General features: G+C 37.8%; 2 protein-coding genes across 9 annotated transcripts in view; one reads left to right on the forward strand and one right to left on the reverse strand.

The window, feature by feature from the left end:
- The window catches only part of PALS1 (protein associated with LIN7 1, MAGUK p55 family member), a 102,642-nt gene extending 93,688 nt beyond the window's left edge, over nt 1–8,954 (forward strand). For all 6 annotated transcript variants that reach the window (XM_027111549.1, XM_027111550.1, XM_027111547.1 and 3 more), the window contains one exon: nt 5,924–8,954. In XM_027111549.1, coding sequence (XP_026967350.1) covers nt 5,924–6,100 — 177 coding nt within the window. In that variant the 3' untranslated portion in view covers nt 6,101–8,954. The remainder of the gene's footprint in view (nt 1–5,923) is intronic.
- A 1,682-nt stretch (nt 8,955–10,636) lies between these two features.
- Nucleotides 10,637–24,058, reverse strand: ATP6V1D (ATPase H+ transporting V1 subunit D). Of its 3 annotated transcripts, none has more exons than XM_027111559.1 (9): nt 23,391–23,665; nt 18,919–19,036; nt 18,058–18,137; nt 16,392–16,459; nt 15,625–15,669; nt 14,424–14,527; nt 13,907–13,973; nt 12,657–12,735; nt 10,637–11,541 (listed from the first exon to the last, which is right to left on the reverse strand). In XM_027111559.1, the coding sequence occupies exons 1-9, from the start codon at nt 23,429–23,431 to the stop codon at nt 11,400–11,402; spliced, it is 744 nt and encodes a 247-aa protein (XP_026967360.1). In that variant the 5' UTR covers nt 23,432–23,665; the 3' UTR covers nt 10,637–11,399. The 3 variants fall into 3 exon arrangements, with proteins under 3 accessions (XP_026967360.1, XP_026967362.1, XP_026967361.1); XM_027111561.1 differs by lacking the exon at nt 23,391–23,665 and adding an exon at nt 23,263–23,371; XM_027111560.1 differs by lacking the exon at nt 23,391–23,665 and adding an exon at nt 23,954–24,058 and having other exon boundaries at nt 10,642–11,541.
- Nucleotides 24,059–24,065: the final 7 nt, after the last annotated feature.

Raw genomic sequence — 24,065 nt, forward strand, 5'->3', positions numbered from 1 at the left:
TATTTAAAATATTTTTACCTACTTTATTTTTAATTCAGATTGAGTGAGTTCTAGAAAGAATACCTATTAACAGTTGACCCTTGAACAATGTGGGGTTTGGGCACCACAACCTCCATACAGTTGAAAATCTGTGTGTAACTTATAGTTGGCCCTCCATATCTGCAGTTCCACATCCTCAGATTCAACCAACTGCAGACAGTGTAGTACTGTAGTATTAACTATTGAAAAAAATCTGTGTACAAGTGAACTGTGCATTTCAAGCCTGTGTTGTTCAAGGGTCAACTATATACAAGCTTTTAAAGCAGGAACTTAATCAGTTACCACAATGTTTTAGCAGTATACAATGTGCTTGATTTTCTAATTATAGTTTTCTAATTTTAAAAAATTAACTTTATTGAGATTACTTTACATGCATGCATTTTAATTGTATAATTTAGTGAGTTTTGGCAAAATGTGTACCTGTGAAACCACCATGCCAATCAACATTTAGAACATTTGCATCACTCTAGAAAAGTTCTCTCATGCCCCTTTAAAGTTAATACCCCTCCACTCTTTCCTAGGTAACCACTTACCTACTTTCTGTCGCTATAGATTTGTCTGTTCTGGAAGTTCATATAAATGGAAACCATTTATAAGTTTAAGTTTATAACCATTTATAAGTAAGTTTAAATTGGTATCTAGCTTTTTTAAAAATAAATTTATTTATTTATTATTCATTTTTGGCTGTGTTGGGTCTTCATTGCTGCACGCGGGCTTTCTCTAGTTGCAGTGAGTGGGGGCCACTCTTCCTTGAGGTGTGTGGGCTTCTCATTGCGGTGGCTTCTCTTGTTGCAGAGCATGGGCTCTAGGCGCTAGGGCTTCAGCACCTGTGGCACGTGGGCTCAGTAGCTGTGGCTCGCTTGCTCTAGGGTGCAGGCTCAGCAGTTGTGGCACACGGGCTTAGTTGCTCTGTGGCATGTGGGATCTTCCTGGACCAGGGCTCGAACCCGTGTCCCCTGCATTGGCAGGTGGGTTCTTAACCACTGCGCCACCAAGGAAGTCCTGTATCTAGCTTTTGATAAGTATAATGTTTTTAAGATTCATCTATGTTGCATCTAACAGTAGTTCATATCTTATTGCTGAGTTGTGTACCATGATCTAAATATATCACAATTTGTCCATTCACCAGTTAAAAAACATTAGGGTTGTTTCCAATTTTGAGCTGGTGACTAAAGCAGCTCTAAACATTCATAGTTTTTTGGTGGACATACGTTTTCATTTTTCTTGAATTGCTGGATCAAAATAAGTGTATGTTTTAAGTGTATAAAAAGTACAAAACTATTTTATAAACAGTTTTCCTTTCTACACTCTCACTTTGGTTCCATTTGCTCTACATCCTTACCAACTTTTGCTGCTGTTGTTTTGTAACAACTTTTTAGTCATTCTAATAGGTGTGAAGTGTTACCGTTGTGGTTTTCATTTGCATTTTCCTGATGACTAATGATAGCATCTTTTCATGTAGTCATTTGGACAAATTCTTTTGTGAAATGTCTCAAGTTTTATTTTTTTTAATTGAGTTGCTTTCTTGTTGAATTGTAAAAATTCTTTATATATTCTGGATATAAATATTTTTTCAAACTCTTTGTAATTTAAAAACGTATTTTTTGAAGATCAGAATTGTTTTTAATGAAGTACCTCTGTCCCTTGGTATGCATGGGAGATTGGTTTCAGCACCTGCTGCGATACTAAAATGGAGGATGCTTAAGTCCCATACTTGGCCTTCCATACCACAGTTTCATGTCTTCAGATTCAACCAACCATGGATCATGTAGAACTCTATTTATTGAAAAACATCTCTGTATACACAGTTCAAACCTGTGTTGTTCAAGGGTCAACTGCATAATTTTTTTCATTTTTCTTATGGTTAATGATTTTTGTGTATTGTCTAAAAAAATTTGCCTACTCCAAGATTATAAAGATTTATTCTGTATTTTCTTCTAAAAGCTTTCTTGTATTAGCTTTCCCTTTAAGGTCTATAATCTATCTCAAATTAATCTTTATTTTAGTGTGATGTAAGGGTTTGTTTTTTTTTTAATCACACATGGCTATCCAATTGCTTTAGTATCATTTCTTGAAAAAGGCTATCCTTTTTTTCCCATTGAATTACATTGGCATCTTTGTCAAAAATGACTTGACCAAATACGTAGCGGGGAGGGATTATTTCTGGACTCTATTCTGTATTTATGCTGAATCACATTGTCTTGATTACTGTAGCTTTATCTTTTCTCGAAAAATGGTCATTAAAAGGAATGAAGTACTGATACATGGTACAACATGGATGAACCTTGAAAACATAAGTAAAAGAACCCAGTCACAAAAGACCATATTTTGTATGATTCCATTATTTGGAATGTCCAGAATAAGCAAATCTATAGAGACCTGAAGTAGATTAGTGGTTTCCTAGGGCTGGGGGTTGGGAGAAAATGGGGAGTGGCTGCCAATGACTGTGGGGTTTTGGAGGGAGCGGGGTGAGGGGGGATGGAGGGTGATGAAAATGTTTTGAAATTGATTGTGGTGTTGATTGCACAACTCCTCTGTGACTATACTAAAAACTGTTGAATTGTACATTTTAAGTGGGTAAATTGTATGAATCCCCCATTGAATTGCTTCCAGTTCACCATTAAATGGGTGAATTGTAAATGAATTATATCTCAAGAAACCTGTTATCTGGGCAAAATAAATCCCAGTGGGCTTTTCTCTGGAAATTGAAAAGATTATTTTAAAATTGTATGGAAATTTTAAAGAATAACCAAAACACTTTAGAAAAAGAAATAAGTTGGGAGACATTTTTGTTAATTTTCTTTATTGTTTGACTATTTTCCATTTAATTGACTTATTTTTATTCTTATACTTACTTTGGCTTTAATTTGCACTTGCTCTAGTTTCTGAAGAAAATTAGATGATTTTTAAACCTTTCTTCTTTTCTAATATAAAGTTATAAATTTCCTTCTAAGTAGTTCTTTAGTTGCATCCTACAAATTAAGGTTATATTTTTCATTACCATTTTGTTAGAAATATTTTCTAGTTTCCTCTGTCATTTTCTTTAACCCATGGGTTATTTAGAAGTATCTAATTCCCATCTGTTGGAGATTTATAAAATATTTTATTGATCTACAATTCCATTGTGGTAAGAGAACATACTCTGTAAGATGTCAGTCTTTCAAATCTTGGTGAGTCTTATTTTATGACCCAGTATCTGTTCTATCTTGGTGCATGTTCCTGCACACCAGTAAGAACGTATATTTTGCAGCTGTTGGGTAAAGGGTGGTGTATCTGATTGCCTTTTATGTTTTATCTTCTTTGGTATTTAATAGTGTTTTATCACACAGTAGAAGTGTTGAGTAAAAACAAATTCTCAATTTTAACTCTGTGAGATAGTGCTAACTAAGAAAGTGATGGTGTTCCTCACCAAATGCAAAATTTAAATAATCAGTTATTTCATTGTACTGTGAATCTGTTCTGCTGTAATGGGGGCTTGAGAGTGGTAAACTAATAGTATGAACTATTATGGTCAATTCTGCCTATAGATAATTTTTTCAGGCCAAAGATATTTGAGCAAAAACATTTTGTTTCAATTTTGTCATGAATTGTAATTTGAAAAATTAAAACATAAACTACCAAGTAAATAAGTCATTTTGGCAAAAGATGAATACTTAAATTTGATAAAGAAAAACTAGGTGGATTAGATATTCATGTGAATCTATGTAAGATGTGGGGCTTAACATTTATATTTCAAATCTAGTAACACAAGGTTTAGAGTCTACCTTGAATTCTAGAATGTTCTTTCAATAATCTTCAGCTTTGAGTAGACATAAGTTTTAACCAGAATGTCACAGTATGTTCAGTTACAGTGGTGTAGTAGAGTCCCTGCTGGGAAACAAAGGATTCTGTGTACCAGAGCCAGATGCACAACATTCCAGAACGAAAATTAGAGGGCCACACAAGAAACTAATTCAGGACAAGCCAGAGCTGTCATTTTTTTCCCCTGACTTATGTTTGTTTTTATCTTAAATATCCCATAACTTAAAGACAGTGATATAAAATTAATACTACTTAACACTATGATATATGATCTTATGTTACATACATGATAAGGAAATAAGAGAGGGAAGAAAACAAAGATATTTTAATAAAAATGTATTCTGAAGTAAATAATGAAGAAATACTTATGACAACTACAGTCCTTATTTCTTTAACTGGTCACATGGTCATAGGTGGTATTTGTAACTACTTTCTTCTACTATGGTTTTTTTTTTTTTTTTAACATCTTTATTGCAGTATAATTGCTTTACAGTGGTGTGTTTCTGCTATATAACAAAGTGAATCAGTTATACATATACATATGTTCCCATATCTCTTCCCTCTTGCATCTCCCTCCCTCCCACCCTCCCTATCCCACCCCTCTAGGTGGTCACAAACCACCGAGCTGATCTCCCTGTGCTATGCGGCTCTAGTGAGTTGGATGGACCTAGAGTCTGTCATACAGAGTGAAGTAAGTCAGAAAGAGAAAAACAAATACCGTATGCTAACACATATATATGGAATCTAAGAAAAAAAAGGGTGATGAAGAACCTAGGGGTAAAACGGAATAAAGACACAGACCTACTAGAGAATGGACTTGAGGATATGGGGAGGGGGAAGGGTAAGCTGTGACAAAGTGAGAGAGTGGCATGGACATATATACACTGTCATATTTTTAATGTTTTCCTTCTGTTAAAAAAGTTCAACCAGTTGAACAATACAAATTGTTTGGTATTGTGGGTCCAATATAGTATTGATGTGTGGCCTTTATGTCTGAGACATATGGACACTTAATTAGTTCTCTTCATCAACAGGGGTGATCTGGGGGCAGTTTCACTTTCTTGGACACATGTGCCTGATTATCAGAAGGTTCTCGATAAGTTTTGCATATAACCTTGCCATCTGCTTATCTGTGAAACAGCTGTTTCCTTTATGCATTATTTTAAAGTAGCCTGCTCTATATGGCTTCCCAAACTCTTCTTAGGATACTTGTTTTTGCATCTTGAAGACCTCCTTTGTGTATTGAAAGCAGAGAAGCAATTTTAAAAGCTATTTCCCCCCAAAAATATATTAATTAAAATCTTGGATTTCCAGCAGTGTTTTCATAGAAAAAGGTACCCATTCTGTTGATCCTTTTCTCATGATGTTTACTCTTTTTAACTCTGCAACAGATATAGAGGGCAGGGGTTCTTTATAAGAGCCAAGAGCAGGTGGCACTTGAGGTCCTGCCAGAAAGGTTCACTGTTACAGAAGATGTTATTTTTAGGAAGAGGTTATGGTGCCCTGAAATGTTTGAAAACGAACGTCTGTAGGGAATTCAAAGTAACAGTCTGTGCTCTTGAAGCCTCTTCTTGTGGATAAGACAGAAATATATAAAAACCTAAATAGCAGTACAAACAGGTCATATTGAGTTGCAAATGGTTCGCAGTGTCAGTGCTGAAGATACCAGAGCAAAGGAAATCCCTGTGGCCATGACAGGGTTGGGTTGAACACTGGAGACTGAGTATTTTGAGAGACAGAAGGAAAGCAGTGTTAAGGCCATTTCTTGTTCTTCAGCCATCTCTGACTCATTGTATATTTTGGTAAGGAATGGACTACCTCTTAATTTTTTTTTTTTTTTGGCGGTACGCGGGCCTCTCACTGTTGTGGCCTCTCCCGTTGCGGACGGAGCACAGGCTCCGGACGCACAGGCTCCGGACGCGCAGGCTCAGCGGCCATGGCTCACGGACCCAGCCGCTCCGCGGCATATGGGATCTTCCCAGACCGGGGCACGAACCCCTGTCCCCTGCATTGGCAGGCGAACTCTCAACCACTGCGCCACCAGGGAAGCCCCTACCTCATAATTCTTATCTTCTCTTTGCAGCCTGAAGAGTTGAGAGAAATCATTGAGAAGACTAGAGAGATGGAGCAGAACAATGGCCACTACTTTGACACAGCAATTGTGAACTCGGATCTTGATAAAGCCTATCAGGAATTGCTTAGGTTGATTAACAAACTTGATACTGAACCTCAGTGGGTGCCGTCCACTTGGCTGAGGTGAAGGAAACATCCATTCTGTGGCATGATTGGACTTGATCTGGCAAACTGCCAATAGGAAGATAGCCCTGATACCTGAGCAAGTCTCTGAGAAGGTGGCAGGCAGTATAAATTGTAGACCTGTTCTTAGATCTTGAACTAGTGAGAAGAAAATCCCCTTAGGCAATTCATTAACAGCATTCTTTATTCTCTGTACATGGGCTTTAGAGGTTCTTGCCTCATTTGGGGATTTTAAATGGAAGTTTTCAACAGAGCAGTTCCATTTTATCCACATAAAAACCTTTTAATTCTGTTTTCATCTAACCAACTCTTTTCTGCCTAGTCATATTTCCATGAAAAACTTTTGTGTGTATACACAATGGTCCATGTCTCACATAGTAATAAATATTGATGTTACTTAACAGTTAACTTAAATGACTTCATGGGAATTTGTGGGTGAAGGGAAACTGCTTCTGTGCACTGGGCAAGACAACAGTATTTGGTTAGTCACCAGAACTACTTTAAAAAAAAATGGTGCCACTTTGGTCTGGAGCTACTCTGTTAGGCTTGAATTCATTTGTATGTCTTTTAATTCATAAAAACATTCCGTTAGAAGCACCAATTTTTTAGCCCAAACTTGTGGATCAGACTTCACTGCACATGTGAAAGGTTTATGCAACGGTCACACCTGTTTTAGACTCTGCTCTAAAACATGTACAACATATGCTGATCTTTTTAAAGGTATAATGATTTTCTGAATTTTTTTCTTTAATCGTTGCAACGGATTGGGTAACTTTTACTTCCTTTTCCTGATCTGCATAGTACAATAGAATGTATAAGTTACATTTTTACGAATGGCAGATATTGATATAAACTCTGTTGGCTGTTAAGTTTCTTCCTCATGATGCAAATAGTTTTTTACATGCATAAAAGGACATAGCACATCGGACAGTTTTTTCATTTTTATATATGAGCACAGTATAATTTGATGACTGTGCCATATATGTAGGTAATAAACTGGAATTTGTGATCAATATAGTTGCTGTACTGTATACTAATATTTAATAGATTGACAAATGGTCATTGATTACACTTGTTCAGCATTGGAATAAAATTATATGAGGGAAATGATATGACAATTGACTTTGAGATCAGAAGGAAAAGATGACCTGAAAGTCATTTGAACATTTTAGGAAAAGAACGTTGCAGGGGAAAAGTTAAGCATATAGAAATAGGTTTTTATCCTGATAAGGTCTGCCTCTTATGATCAGAATGCAACAAGCTAAATCATAAAACATTTAAGCTAATGAAACTTTCATACTGTCTCTATAGCTTGTAGCTTTAAAATTCAACTTCTGTAATTGGCATGGAAAGTTAATTTGTAGTATTTTCAAGGCTTAAGGGATGGTGTGATGTGTGACAAACAACCTCAAATGTGAATGTCTTGATTTTATTTATATGGTGACTTTAGCTACAATTCCTGTTCCCAAAGCTAAACACTGGAATAATACTGAATTGTCACTTAATTTAACATAAGCAACTGTTTTTAATGAGTAGTTTGTCTCAGTGTCATGTACATACTTGAGTTTTTCTCCTTTGCATAATATTATTTGAACAAATTGTAGACAGTTTATATGCTGCCTTTTTCTGTTGAAATTCACATGGCCTCAAAGTTGGCTGTGGAATATATCTTGTGTGGAAATACTTTCAAGATAATGTTCCTTAGGAAGAAAGTAACATTCCTAGGTTGAGGTAAGGAATGCCATACATACTGTCTCTTCAGGTCTGAAACACTCCAGTTTATGGCAGGAAAATGCAAAGGTCACAGTGATTTTCAGCACTGAAAACAAGGCACTGTAAGTACTTAATCTTTTCAGTTTTCCAGTATACTTTCTCTTTAGGAATGAAAGGTAGTCTGTGGTAGACAGTGGAGTTTTGTGAGCTGCTTATCATAACTGACAACTATTTTCAACCCTACGATCTAAAACGTTTGCAGTTTAAGTTAGAATGAGATTTCAGGCGGTGTCAGTAAGCGGCTGCCGCGCTAGTCCCTGAGTTACCTGTAGACCACAGGGCCAACACTAGGGCCATGTGCTATGCAGGCTCAGGCATGGCTTTAACAAGCAAGTCCAAGTCCCCTACCGAGGCACATGCTATGCCGTAGTATACTTCTTGAAAATCTAAGCTGATGAGGTATTTTGGGGATCAGTTAAGTCCTATATATTTTTCTCCTTCCTCATCAGCAGTGGTAGAGGGATAGAAATGTTTATATCCCAACTTTCCTCAATACTGGTGATATGGATGTGCTGATATTCGACATAGTCCCTACAAAGTGAAAACTGAGTTGTTGCTGACTTCCTTGAAAGAAAATGGAAAAAAGCCTTGCTCTCCACCTAGTTGTGCCCTACACCGCTCTGGCCAATTCCATTTCCTGTCCCTCTGTGGTTCTGATTGGAGACCCCAGTGTGGAGGGAGGTCTTAACCACTTATAGGAATGATACCAATCGCTAATGAAATGTACATTAGTTCAAGTAAGGAAATAATCTTCCTTTACTAAATTTCCTTAAGTCAGAACAAACAGAAAGGAGAATAGTGTTTAGATTAATCCAGATTTGCTTTCTATGAAAATCTAATGTCTGGATTTTTTTTTTCCTTTTCTCATGGCCTAAGGAATAATTTGAATGTAATTCTGTGAATGTGTGTGGAAAATTTAAACCAGGGATTTAGCCTTAATAAAGGTAACCTTTCTGACATCTATTGTTAATTCTCCTTTGTACTCTTATCCTGCCTGTATCTGCACTCTGTTGTTTTGAGATGTAACACTGCACATTGTAATGTAAAAATAAAAAGTAAAATTATATTTCAAATTTAAAAAGTCACTGAATACTTTCTCTTGCTGTGTTTATATCCTCTACCATTCAAGGTGTCAACACATCTAAAATGACCCACCCTTGTCTTCAAGTTTTGCCAGAATCAAGTCCGTTGGAACCTCTGGGTGAAACACAAATACGTTTTAATTTATTCTTCACAGTGGGGGAGTGCCCCCTACTGGCACAAATGTAGGTTCTGTTTCCTTAATTGTTTAAACTGTATTAAAGATGATTGATAGATAGACAACTTAAAGCTGTGAACTCTGGAACTAGTTTTCTGGGGAAGAAGGTACGTAATACTCAGGCGAATTCCACTACATGCAACCACCAATTTGAGAACACTGAGGATAGGATGACTTGTTGACAAATATATAACATATTTTCATTCTCCATTCTTCATCCCTCCCCTTTTTCTATAATACCTACCCTGTATCTCCCAAAGGAGGCCAATCATGTACCAGAAAGTGTTTGTTACACATACACACACATGCTACCCCAGTCCAGCTTTCTATTCCTATTCCTGATCTACTCCCTTCCCATACAGCTCCAGTCACCCCAACCCTACACAACAAATTTTCTGTCCACTCTTGTCTCTTTCTTTTTAACAATATGCTAAACTGTAAAATCTTTTACACTTATGTAGGGAGGGTAGCCAAAGCCAGTAAGTACCAGAGGTTTATGGTGCCACAGGAAAAACTCTAGGGTACTTCTCTGGCTTAGTTCCTTAAGTTGAACATAAATTTATCTAAATGAAAACCCACGAAACCTGGCTCTCTGCATCTACTTTCCAGCTAATTTTTGCCTCCTACGGAGCCGTACATACATACATACCACTTAAGAACCAAGGCTCTGAAATCAAGATACATTTGGCCTGCCTTCCACCTGCAAAATGGAGATGATGGTATTTATAACTCACTAGAGTGTTGGGAGGATTAAATATTAAGCAGTTCATTGTTACCTATATTTTCAAGACTTACGAACTCAGTTGTTGGTTTTCCAATCACTACTGAATTTACATTGAATCTGAGATTTTATTGTGAGCAGCAACAGGATTTCCTAAAAATCAGCTCCTCCAGGACAGGCCTTATGTCTTTACCTTTACCCAAAGTTTTTAACATAGGGGAGGCAAAAAGGATAGAAGTTAAGGATGTAAAAATTCTGAAGGTAGACTGCCTGGATTTAAATCTGGGATTCACCACTTCAAGCTCATTGTGCCTCAAAATTTTCTTCTGTGAAATGCAGGATTAAAACAATATGTACCTCTTAATGGTGGTTGTGATGAGATAATAATAGATAAAACACAAATGTCTAATACCACTAAGCTATTTTATAGTAGGTCTTTGTTAAATGTATGCAAAATTACTTTAAAATTACCTACTTTAAAATTAGTCTATGCTGTGATATCAGTTGATTTAAACACAATACGGTTAAGGCTAGTGTCACAATTTCACTAATTAAAAACTGTTCCATGGCCAATCATGTCAAACAATGCCTATAACTGAGTGCAGGAAAGCCTGAGTAATCATGGATGGCTCACACCAGATCAAACTACTAAAAACCTCAGTCACCCAATATGGTCATTCAAATGCCTCAAGTTGTTACTGATTATAAAATACTACAGTTACCTTATTACTCTCAAATGGGAATTAATTATTTTTTCTTAGGAAAAACAGCAGTAATAATAAGCCCTCTTAACTCATTGGCAATCATATTTATTAGTATCCCAAAATTCAACACTCACTCACTCACCTCAGTAAGTTTATGAAGGGGGGAAAAGGGAAGCTACCCACTTCATACATGTCTGCAGAGAAAGCTCTTTTTGGATGCCAATCCCATGTGGTGATCTGAGCATAAGAACACAACTTAGCAGTAAATTCATTAAAAAAGGAACAATTCATTTTTAAGTCATTTTACTGTATATTACCATAGTCACATTTGAATTGGCAGAACTGTTCCCATGACAGACAAGACAGACCTGTGATTCAAGGAAGAATAAGTGAAGGTTTTCATAATGTTTGAGGAGAGAAGTCCCACAGTAACTAACACAAGGATGGCTGCAGCAATCTCAGACAACGGTGTGCAAGTAGGTGGGAACAAAGGGTGTTCCAGCAGTAGCTGGCCTACGTGTGTTGGCCTGAGACCACTGCTGTTTCCTAAGGGGAATTTCTTAATATGTTGGTAAGCAGGTCACTTGCAACAGACATGTAAGTGGAGTAGGGTGACACTTCGCAGAATAAATTCTATGTTTCTGGGCAGGTTCTCCAAATATCATTGGTGATAAATGGTTGTTGAATTATGATTCTGCAAAGGTAATCCCATAAACAGACAACAGGGAATTTTACAACTGGTGAAATTCTTAGGCCAAAAATTAAATAGCCACACATACCAAACCTACACACCGTGAATTAAAATGATGCCATGTTAGGCCTTCTGAAGGAATCAGAGCAGGAAAGATTATTCAAAGAGAAGATCCTCATCCTTCTCTTCAGCCAGAAGATTAGCAGGTTCCATCACCTCTCCAGCTGCCTTCCGTTGTTCCAAGTCTTTCTCAGACTTTTCCTTGAGAATCTTTTTCTTCTCCTGTATTTTCTTTAACCTATAAAATAAAGGAGGGAATTTTCTGAATGCTGTTTTGGTACTAAGTAGAATTGATTTCTTCTAGTTTTGTAACAAGGATAATAAACACCTACAAAGTAGAACAAAATTCTACCTTTATTAATTTCAATTTCAGTAACATATTTATAACCCATTTAAAAAAAAAAAAGATTTGAGGTAGAATACACACACATTTTAAGCTAATAACTGATTTCAAAAGCTCCTGTCTCAGGGTGAATAAACTTTGATGTCCATTCCCTGATAATGGAACAGGTTTTCAGCATTCAGACACTAAAATTTTGGATCATTCAATCTGGATTACCACAACCCTGCACATCAACTGAAGGACAAACTAAATTTTGCTAATTACGATTATAAATCATACTCAGAAGCTACTCAAGGTCCAAGACAGCTATGTCTTTCCTGAATACGCCTGCCTTCACCTATCTCCCACTTCTCTGAAACTGACACACTGACCCCTGCACACCACCTATTTAGTATTTATTGTCCCTACTAGCTCTAAATGTTCAGAGCTAATTCCTGTACAGGTATCATTTCTCTCCAAGTACTCTGACTTTCTAATGGTATGATTTATATTATTATGTAATGTCCCCAAGTACTTTATACCTTCTCCTGGAACATTTCCAACATGCAATACATATTTGTTGATTGACTGATTAATTCCAGTTTCTTTTTATGTGGGAGACACCCCATCTAAATCATTGTTTCATTTTAAAGAATTATCGAGGCTATTTATAGTTTCTCTGAAGGGCCTGAGTTTTCAGAGATGCCATATTTTAGGTGTGTGCAAAACTTGGCACAGATCTATCTCCACAGCCTTTGGCAATATTATTCCTTGTTTCTTATCAGAATAAAATACAAGTTGTACTAATTCTTTTTTTTTTTTGCCCGCGCTGCACTGCATGTGGGATCTTAGTTCCCTGACCAGGGATCAAACCCACGGCCCCTGCAATGGAAGTGTGGAGTCTTAACCACTGCCAGGGAAGTCCCAAGCTGTGCTAATTCTAAAGAACATAAGCCAACATGTCTCAGCAAATCGAGCTTTTGGAATATGGAAAAACAAAAAATGATCAATAACTGCAAATTCCAACAAACCTATAGAACTCTTCTCTCTCTCTCTCATCCAGCTCTGTGATGATATAAGCAAGGGTACGTTCAATCCGGGGAATGATGACTAGGGTTTAAAAAATATATATATATAGTGAGAACTTCAAATCTTTTTTCAAATTGCCAGTGCTCATTTGTATAACAGTAACTTATTTTTTCTAACTGTAAAATAAATGTACATTTAATGCAAAAAACAAAAACACAGGGAAATAAAATGAAGTATAATCCAACCACTCTATAGTTAACTAATTATAAATATTTTGGAATATGCCCTCATACTGTCTGGACCGTGATATATATACAACACTGAATATACTGAATTTATATGAATATGTAACATTGAACCATATGTTACAAATAGATGTTATTTTAAATACAACAGCAATCCATTGTTAAAAACTGGAGCATTGAGCAGAGAGAATACAGTAAGTTGAATTTTGTGTCAATCATAAGGTTCTACTTTACACAGAATTTGCCTATTCTGCTTCTAGAATGTGAACTCCTTGTGAACTGAAACTGTTACCTTATCCATTTTGTTTTGCTTGCAATTCCATGCAAGAGGCTGGCACAAGCAAGCAGTCAGGAAATGTGTTTTAAGTTTTTAAACAATGAGATAACTTCCTCTTTAACACTAATAGAGCCCAAGCAAAATAATTTCCTTGATGCTCAAATTTTGCTCCTTTCTTACTTTAAAATTGAATAAGTGTTGCTTTACTGAAAACTGAGTTTCTTAAGCAAAAAGTACTGTGGCAACATTCAGCAGTCATAGTTTTAAAATAATGAAATGAGAGATGGAAAATAAATGCATCCAATGGGAAAATTTATTTTTAGAAATCAAGAAGAACAGCACATAAGGCCTAAGAAAGAGAGCTTTAAAGTTTAATACTTCATGTGTTCAAAAACATTTATCACTCAGTCATTGGAAAGAACTTACAAAAACATTAGGGCTCTTGAGAAATAGTTTCACCTTTTATTCATGAATAATCAGAAATGAGTAAAACATTCCGTACTTTTTAACTCACCACTCTCCTCTAACTACCCGCTAAATCATACACACACTTCTATCAAAGGATTTACTAACAGTTATCTGTATTACTGACTCACTGCCCTTCCTACTGTGGGCAGGGGCAACATCTTATTCAGCAGGTGATCAGTGCCTGATTCCTAGTAGGTCCGTGACAAATGTGGAGGTGCGGACAAGAGGATGGACAAAGAGCCTCACAGCAGCTTACACTTACCATGTTCAATGGCATTTACACGCCTGTTGGTTATCTTAATAGCTTCATCCAAAGTAACAAAGGAAGTCTAAAATAAGAGGATAAATTAATAATGTAAGCACAAAGTCTTCCTACTCATGCCCTGTCCACCACTTGCCTTCACTCAGCACTTGTAGAAACATTTGGAAACCAAGACTACTTCAACATACTTAAAGAACAGAAAATTCTTATGAGATTTCCATAGAGCTAACATGATTTCCATTCTATTAGAATTTGTTTACTTCAGACTCACCTGAAGTTATAAAGATGGCATGAGAAGAGAATCATACACTAATGACCTAGATATATATTAACTGGCCACAAAGCAGGGGGGAAAAAAAGGCTTTCATGCATAAACCATATTATATTTGCATTTAAATCTATATTGACTATTGCTGTTCTCACCTAGCCAAGAGTGAAACTATACCATTGCACAAACATTTTGTTAGTAGTAAAAAGTAGGGACAATGGTGCAGAAGCCACCATTTCAGAAACTTACCTGCAGCGAAGCTAGTTCCACCAGTAGTTCCACTGCTTTGGCATAATTCCTCTTCAGTTTAGCCAACTGTTCACCTCCTCTGGCTAAACCAGTCAGTTCATAACCTGAAAGAACCAGTCAGACAACATTTGTATTTAGGGTGTAATCTTCCCCATAAACTTCCCAAAAGAACATAAGTCAGAATAATACCAAACATGGAAAAACAAATTCACTAACCCAAACATTAAGTGCCCATTTCACTCCCCCAAAACTGTAGGACATGTTGCTGAGTAGTTTTGCACAAGGATACTTTCTAAATCTAACTATAGGAGAAGTTACCTTGCTGGATTAACGAATGCACCCCTTCCCTTTGTAGATTATACTGCCTGATGCCCCAGTACGGTTGACACTCTCTGTTAACAGGTGACTCACTAGAATATTCTACTTCTTTATTCAAGCAGTACTAAATATTTGATGTGAACCAATTTAATATGAGGGCCAAAGAAAGAATATTGTTGTTTCTATGAAAGAAAGTTGATTAGTTTGGAAAGACTCAACAAAGATGCGTTACTACCTGAAACATGCTGTCAAATTAGGAAAAGGTGAGACAATTATAAAAAAATCGGGCAGGCTGGCTATAAAAGTCTAGGAAGATTCAGCATTCAGATTGTATCACAGTGCCTAAGATCTTACTGTACTTTAAAAAGACCCAAACTGGAAATTATAAACAATACATTGTGGGTGTGGTTTATGCAGACAGACAACGTGGAAGTCTAATCAGTGGATTCATACTCAAAGAAAGGCCATGGCCTTATATTTTTAAAATTGCAAATGACTCTATAAATTTCTAGGTTGAAATAAAATATTTTAAGCAATGTATAATGTTTTGTGACTCCCTGCAATAACACTTTTTTAATTAACTGATAAACTATTGTCCCAAATATATCTGATAAGAAGGCTTCTGGACTTCCCTGGCGGTCCAGTGATTAAGACTCCACACTCCCAATGCAGGGGGCATGGGTTTGATCCCTGGTCGGGAAACTAAGATCCCACATGCTGCCCGGCGAGGCCAAAAAAAAAAATAAAAAAAAAAAGAAGGTTTCCAACACTGGAACCACTGAACTCTAAGCAGGTCTATTTATCATCATTTTCCAGAATAAGTTTCATTTAAAGAGGAACTGGAAGAACCCAGAGACACACACATAAAAAGTTTCACACTTACTGTCAGTTCCTTCATGGTAATGTTCAAATACTGGCAAAGTAACACCTGTTAAACACAGAAACATATATGGATTCACAAACATGTCCTTGAAGTACTGTTTCTTAACCACTGTTTCCTGTGTTTCTTTTTCAGCAAATACTCAAAAGCCAAGAGATTGCCTGGAACTGTAACTGGTTTCAATGAATGAATTTAGGAACCTTCCTTAAGTGTTCATTCCTATTCAAAAGTCAAATTATCCTTAGTAAGGGATCTGGCTGTTACAATGTTTGTTTTTTTTTTCTTTCATCTTTGAGGTATACATAATATACAAATAATTGCACATATTTAATGTATACATTTTGATGAGTATAGAAATATGCATATACCCATGATACCATCATCACAATTAAGGTAATAAACATATCCATCACCTCCAAAAGATTTGTGTCCCTTTTCCTGTGTGTATGTGTTAAGAACACTCAACATGAGATCTACTTTCTTAAGCTTTTCAGTGCACAACACCCTATTAACTGTAACTATACTACTGTACAGCAGGTCTCTAAAATGTATTTATCTTGTATAACTGTAACTTCACATCCACTGAACAATAGCTTTCCCCACCCCCATCCCCTGGCAACCACCAGTAAACAAGTTTTAACATGTAAAGCCAAACAACTTTGTCTAAGGAGAAATGATTAATTGGGCCATCAAGATCTTGCTGTATAAACGGGTTAATTTAAAAATGTTATCTTTTCTCTGCCAAGAGTTCCAAAGGGTTGAAAAGTTACCTGCTACATTATCTTTCTTTGCTCTAATCTTCACTTGGGCTTTATTTACATTTTGGATTACTGTGGTGCTGCAGAAAAAGAAAAGGCCTTGATTTAGTTGAGTTTTTAGACTGAGAAATAAACCAGCAGGGACCCATCAGGTGACTTCAACAAAAGTAAGATGTCATGATTATGCTTTGATGATTGTCTTCTTTCAGAAAAGAACAATCACTGCTACCAGAGGAGGGCCTCAGAGAGCAAAGTATGAACAATATTCAAACATTAGCCATAAGAATACAAAGAATGATTTTAATGTACATGGGCTGCTTAAGTTTTCAATCAGACATGTGGTGCATGGATGTGACTTTAGGGATTTTCTTTCCACTAATGTAATTTGGAGAAAACGTTCCTTCCTTCTGGGTTTGCTGTTCAAATCTGTAGGTGTGCCTAAGCAGGAGTTCAATTCCTTTACCTTGGAATCTATCTAATTTCCATCTGGCTTTCTCTGACTCCCCACCTGTCACTATCACAAAATAAAGTGTCTTCCTCATAACCACCCTAAAACACCTTCACATACCACATACACACTATTTATTCCTGCCCTCTCATGGAAAAGTCAATGCAAATTGTTATCCTACCAACACTGGCAAAAATTAAAAGTCTACTACGTCAAAACGTCTTATGACAAATAAAAAAAAAAAAGGTCGGGTTTCCCTGGTGGTGCAGTGGTTGAGAGTCCGCCTGCCCCGGTCCAGGAAGATCCCACATGCTGCGGAACAGCTGGGCCCGTGAGCCATGGCTGCTGAGCCTACTGTCCGGAGCCTGTGCTCCGCAATGGGAGAGGCCGCAACAGTGAGAGGCCCGCGTACCGCAAAAAAAAAAAAAAAAAAAAAAGAAAAAAAAAGGTCTTATGCCCCTCAAGCTGTAAGACTGTCCACAGGTAATGTTCCCAGATAACACAAACTAAGAATGGAGGCATTGTGTTATTGGTAAAGAAGACTAAAATCAAAAACCCTGAAAACTTCCACTTCTGCCCCTGAGTAGTCATTTGACTTTAGGAAGGCACTAAACTTAAACTGAGAACAACAATGCTCGCCTGGTCCACCTCACAGGCTTATTTGGAGAACCAAATGACATAACCAAACATAACATATGTAAAGCAATAACTAAGCCATTTTGTACACTTTGTAAAGCACACATTGACATATGCCATAAAGTCCATGCCCTTTAAACAACCAATTCCATTCTCAAAAATTTTCCTAAGGAAATAATTCAACAGAAATTTAAAAATATATACATAAAGATGTTCATGGCACCTTTTCTAATAATCCAAATATCTGAAAATCAACCCAAAGGCCCACCATTACAGGAAAACGTTAATACATTATCATACATCTAAAGATTATGCAGCTATGTGAAAATAGGAAAAAATGTTTATGATACAATACTAAATGAAAATGGACTGTAAAATATTAAGTATTCTGTGCCTGCAACTATGTAACAGATACACGTGGGTGGTAATAAACACAAAAGTGTTAAGGTGATGGGGTTAAAAGTGTTCTTATTATTACTATATCATTTGTCTTTAATGCTTATGTATTTTTTTAAAATTAAAAGAGGCTTTTACATGAAATTATGAACATGATAGCACTTTGTTTTTCAAAACACCCCACTTAAGTGTTCTTACCTGAAGTCCCCTGCTGTGAACTTGGCCTCAGCAAGTGAAAAGGCAGCTTCTCTCATCACTTCACCCATCAACATTTTAGTCTGGAAAAGCAAAAACCAACAGCCAATAAAACCAAGTTTTTTTACAGGGAAAAATCATATCATAATCATGTTCCTTTAACAACCATCAGTATTTTACACCAGGTGTACATGTAAATATTGATTTGGTAACAATAAAATAAATATATCCAATTTTGCTTCAACAGTTTTGGTTATGGTTACTAACAATGTTGCAAAACCATGAGTTTTATAATTAAAATACTGGAACAAAGGCACTAAGAAATAGAAAACTGAATCTTTACTGAAGGGCCGACCTTATTCCTGAATGAGTCCATGCTCTTTTGCTCAAATTAATCTTTTAAATTCACTATACTGCTCTCAAAATCCTAATGGCACAGTGATTCTAAAATCTGGAATATTTAATGTTTGAGAATACACAATAATTTTTTTTGAAAGAGAAGAAAAACTGGGACAGGTGGGTAGAAAGTTACCAGACAGGCCAGAGGACAGTTATAATAAATTCTGGGGAAAGAGCATTTCGGGCATTAGAAACAGCTAATGCAAAGGTCCTAGAGGAGGATGTTAGAAAAAAAGCTCCAAATGAGATCAGAGGGGCAGGCAGCGGCCAGAGCAGATCAAGTGGGGTTTGGGGGCAAGAGTAAAGAGTTTGAATCTTATTAAATGTACTTTCTGAAACTTGTTACATTTACAATGGCATTTTTACTTTTGAAAGAAAAATGTTTAATTAAAATGCCAATGGTCGTGCTGGATTTTCCATAGACACTTCTAAAATAAATACAATTCTAAGCAAACTTCACTCTACCTCTATTATCTTCTTAAGGATCTGTCGAAATCGAAGAGTTAAGGCGTCAGATTTTTTCTTTAGGAGGTTTCGACCTGTCTGTGCTCCTTTTAACCGAGCCCTCATGATGGTCTGTGCCCTATGTAAATAAAGTTAAAGACATTTAAAATAAAAATACTTCCCCAATATGGTGTTAAAATTATGCGAATTCCTTGATGTCATGAGAGCAAGAATATATACCATTTGTAACTGACAGGCTTAATTGGTTTCTCAATACTGTAGATTTCCACCCTCAGTGTTCCATAAATAAGAAGTCTTTTTTATTTAAAACAGAAACAATCCTTTAATAAGAACTTAATAATATGATAAATAAGTTAATAAATAACATTAATAATTTAATAAATTATAATATTACTTAATAATTGGTTAATAATTTAATAAATTTTATTATGATTTAATAAATATTTATTAGAACTATTTTATGATACCAGCATAGTTTTTAAATAATTACTTGATTTGTGAGTTAAAACAGTATATGTTTCCATTAGGTATGCACTAAGAAAAAAAATCTGTCCAATGATATATGTCAAAATTTGAAATGCATTTACCTTCTGGACCAACAATTCTACTTTAAGGGATTTATCCCCCTGATTTACTCCCACATGTACACAAAAACATGTACAAGGTCAAGAACGAGTAGTCCAGCCTTATTTATAATAGCAAAAGGGTGGGAACAAGTTAAATGTTCCACAAATCACGGTTCATCATACAACAGAATGATATGAAGCCATTAAAAAAAAAGAGGAAGGTAGATCTGCATGTGCTCCTCATATTACATTGTCTCAGTTATGCACAGTAAGGGATGAATGTGCTTATATAAAGAGAATAGTTCTAGAGAGGTTCACAGAAAGTGGTAACAGTTTCCTTTGGAAAGTGAGGTTGAGTGAAAAAGATGGATTTACTTTTTACTACTATATTCTGTTTTACCTTCTGTATTTCATACCACAATCATTTATCACTTTTTCCATTAAAAGTGTGGCATTGAAGTGTTTTGATATCATCAATTAAGACTCTACTACCAATCACTTTACTAATTTGTAAATGACTCCAGGTAACAAATGACACATATAAGTAAACACTTCTGAGAAGTGACAAGCCACTTAAATCTCCTTACCTCCCTATTTCAATCTTTTCTCATCAGAAACCCCAAAACCAAAGTCAAGAAAGCAACAGCAGAAATTGACATTTCCATTCTTGCTACCATATGCCAGATAAAATTTAATAATGAGAAAGGATAATAAGATTCAATAATCAATTGTATAACATACCTAAAGTGATTTAAGGGGACATAATTTCATATGACTGGTGTTATTACCAACTGCAAAATAGTTTTTGCTAAACTTCTGACTAAATTCTTAGATTATACTGAATCTTCTACCATAGGCCAAAGATTACTAAAATAATTCTATAGCTGGAAGGGGCTTTAGACATTATCTTGAAAGATAAGAAAACGAAGCTCAGAAAAGTGAAACGACTTTCCCACAGTCACTCGGTGAAGAAAATGCAGAGCAAGACCTGAAACAGATTTCTGACTCCAGGGATTTAACCAAGGTTCAAACCTAGGTCCACTGTACCCCAACCATGTGCCATACTACCTCACCTATAGATTAAGGGGACATAATTCAGGTGAACAGTTCTGTCTTTGAAAAACTAGCTATCAGTGGCTGAATTTGCACTGACTAGCTTCACTGGAGGTCTAACCAAGTGAAGCTGGTTCAGCTTCCAGCCTGAGCAAGAGCTATGCACCCCAATGTACCGTGTTGTTGACACTAACCACCAGACTTTGGGCTCAAAGAGTTGAACCAAATTTAAGTCAAGTCCTAGTACTGCAAATGGCAGCAAGTTTACAGTAAAAAGGTGAACTGGTTCATAAAACTGAATTCACCACGCTAATTTTAATTTCCTCCTATATTTAATTTCTTTTCTCATGAAATAGACAAATTTTAATTCCTGAGACTCAAAGAGTGACTTGCCCAAAGGCTTATAGCCAGTAGTATGTAGGAGAACCTGGATGTGACTGACTTCTGTTGACTCCAAATCCGTCATGCCTCTTTTGCTTCCACTCTAAACTTGTTTTGCTCTCTCTGGTGCCTAAGTGGGTGACAGCCCCATTTCACAGGATAACACTGTAAGGTAGTAGTGTCTGAAACAGAAGTCACTAGTGTGTTTCCTAGCCTCGCTCTTTAAACACTTGTTATTTTACAAGTTACAGAGCTGCTTGGCCCTACAAAAAATGTTTGACCTTCAGCTAGGATGATGACTTTGCTTCCAGCTGAATCAAAAACATCTGACTACATGACAAAGTACCTGCTGATAAGCCTTGGGGAAAATATTTAGAGAAGCAGTTACTTCCTGCACCTGATTTTCCTCTCAATCGGCAAGCTGAGTGCTCTCACATAGCAATTTTCACATTCACAAACCTATCATTCTTGTCTAAGCCCAAAGAGTGTATTTTCACCTCTTAGTCTCAAAGTAAAAACAAAACAAAACAAAATGTTAACATTCTGACTACTATCAAAGATAAACACAGCCAGACATTAAAACTGTGAAAACAGATATTATTCAGTAACCACTGATAGCAGGGGAAAGAGCTGAGCTCCTTTCTGATTGTGCACAGGTGATTAGGCATTTTAAAATGAGCGAGGAGAGTGAGAGTGGATGCGAGTCAGAGAAAAATTCCAAAAGGTTGGGCATTGGAAATGCCATCAGGCCAGCTGTGTCTGCTAGCAGGCAATTAAGGAAGGGAGGTCAGGGGCATAGTCTCAGGTGTTGAATAGAACAAAGACTAAATTCTGGCTGGATGAGTTTTCTCAAGCAGGCATTTTACTAGGGGCTGGAGTGATTCTAGGAACATAGCCTTAGGCTACTAGAAGCCATGCTAGAGTCTGGTGTCTCTTAGGGCAGAGGTTTGGATGGAGTCAGTCTTTAAGTGCTGGGAGTTCTACAGTCCTCACTACCCCAGGGTAGTCCTGAGCCTTATCTATTTCACAGGCACTGCCTTTCTCCACAACTGACTTACTTCCCACCTAGGACTAACAGCTATTAGAAAGTCAATAGGCAAAGGTAGAAACCAAACAAACAAAATCCCCTTCATTTCATTAAAAGCTGTAGCCACCCAGGTAGGTACAGAAATCTAGGTTTGGGGGTTAAAATATAACTCTTATTTTAAAGCATCCTCAGATTCTCTGAGAAAAAGTCAAAATAAAGAAAAACAGCAGAACACCCCCAAAGAGATAGGACCACAATCAAAAGATCTAAGTGTCAAAGCCAAAACTGATTTTCTGCTCCTCAGTGAAAAAAAGAGGAAAAGGAAGAGGGGGAGAGGGCAAATAAGAACAATCTTTACCTTCCACACGTTGTTAGGCACATTTGAGAAAACTTAAAATTTTTCTCCTGACAAAGAATTCAGGCCCAAAGAGAAAAAGAGGCCACAACTGAACAGACTCCACGGCATGGGTTCATTTAAGTAACACTTTTTGTGGACCTTCTGTGGATTAATAATCAAGACACTTCTCATCCTGGAGAGAGCTCACAGTCCAGTGGTAAATATACATAAACAAATATGCACTTTACAATGTGATGGGTGATATTAACAGAAGTCTGAATGACATGCAACAGTGACAGACAAAAGGAGTGCCTTGGAAATTCAGGTCTAGCTTCCCACCACATGTGACATTTCAGGGGATCTTGGAAAATGAGTATGGGTATCCAAGATCGAACCTGACGCCCACTTTAGGGCGATTCGATTCAACCCCCAAATTGGTTTAGAAGCCTGCTTCCCACCGCAGTAGACTTCTCTTCTCAAAGCATTTATCAGGGCTTCCCTGGTAGCGCAGTGGTTGAGAGTCCGCCTGCCGATGCAGGGGACGCGGGTTCGTGCCCCGGTCCGGGAAGATCCCACATGCCGCGGAGCGGCTGGGCCCGTGAGCCATGGCCGCTGAGCCTGCGCGTCCGGAGCCTGTGCTCCGCAACGGGAGAGGCCACAACAGTGAGAGTCCCTAGTACCGCAAAAAAAAAAAAAAAAAAAAAAGCATTTATCAAACTTCGTCCGCTTGTCTATCCCTCCACTAAACTGTGAGCGCTGTTAGGGCAAGAGTGGCGACGATTCATAGTTATATAAATCCAGTGTCCGGATCAATAAGGGAATATGGAATGAATGGCTCGATTAATGACTAAAGTCAGCTGATCTCTACAAAAGCCAGCAGGCCGGGCGCCTGTTCTCACGGGCTGGACTTGCTCTGTCCAGTCTGGTTCACTCAGAGGAATGTGTAAGGGGCCCCTCAGGGAGCCTCGCCCTGGACTCACGAGAAGAGACTGGAGAGAGCTCAGGTCGGCCCAGGAAACAAGGAGCTCCGCTGCTGGTCCAGGGTATGGAGGGACAGCGGCTCGGGCAGGTCTTCCTGAACACCTGTTCGTTCCATTCTTTTACTTACATTCTCGAAGGAAAGATTTCAATTCGGTCTTTGGCCGACATTCTGACGATGTCTGTTCGGCCCGGGTCCCTGGCCGGGCAACCGTGGCTGCAACAAGCCCACCCACTGAGTCTTGCGCTACCTGAGTCAGCTGGTTGTGTCCCGTGACCCCCTGGCGTTGTTAAGAGGCAGCCAGGATACGCCTTCTTAACTTCCGCTTCCTGTCGGTAGGGGTTGGGGGGTAGGGGTGTGGGGAAGGCGACAGGAAGAAGGCGATGCCCGGATGTAAAGGCGCGCGCACCCCGGAACCGCCTCTCATTTCCGGTTCGTCTTCTAGCCCCCACCCCCGCCCCCCCCCCACCAGTCCCCAGCTCCCAGGCGGCTGCGCAGGGCGAAGCGAAAGAACAGGGAAGAGTACACTCCTTCTCTTCCTCCACTTTTCATTTTTGGTCACAGCGCCACCTCATGGTTGACTAAAGCTTTCAGAGAGGATTTATTTTTCAGGGACAAGGAATCAGAGTCCTCCCTCTTACCTGCGCCTTGAAGGTTACTTAGCGAAAGCTAAAGACAGCGAGAAAACGTACTTTTCAGGTCCTCCTAAGGTCCACATTCTTCTTTGTTCTCGGAGGACCTGGACTCCATGGTCAGTGACGAAGAGGGGCCTCCATCCTGTTGGCGCTTGCGTGCTGCGAGGTG

The sequence above is a fragment of the Aethalodelphis obliquidens genome, unplaced genomic scaffold (genome assembly GCF_003676395.1).
Source record: "Aethalodelphis obliquidens isolate GAN/ISIS:26980383/991018 unplaced genomic scaffold, ASM367639v1 scaffold10, whole genome shotgun sequence".
Lineage (NCBI taxonomy): Eukaryota > Metazoa > Chordata > Mammalia > Artiodactyla > Delphinidae > Aethalodelphis > Aethalodelphis obliquidens.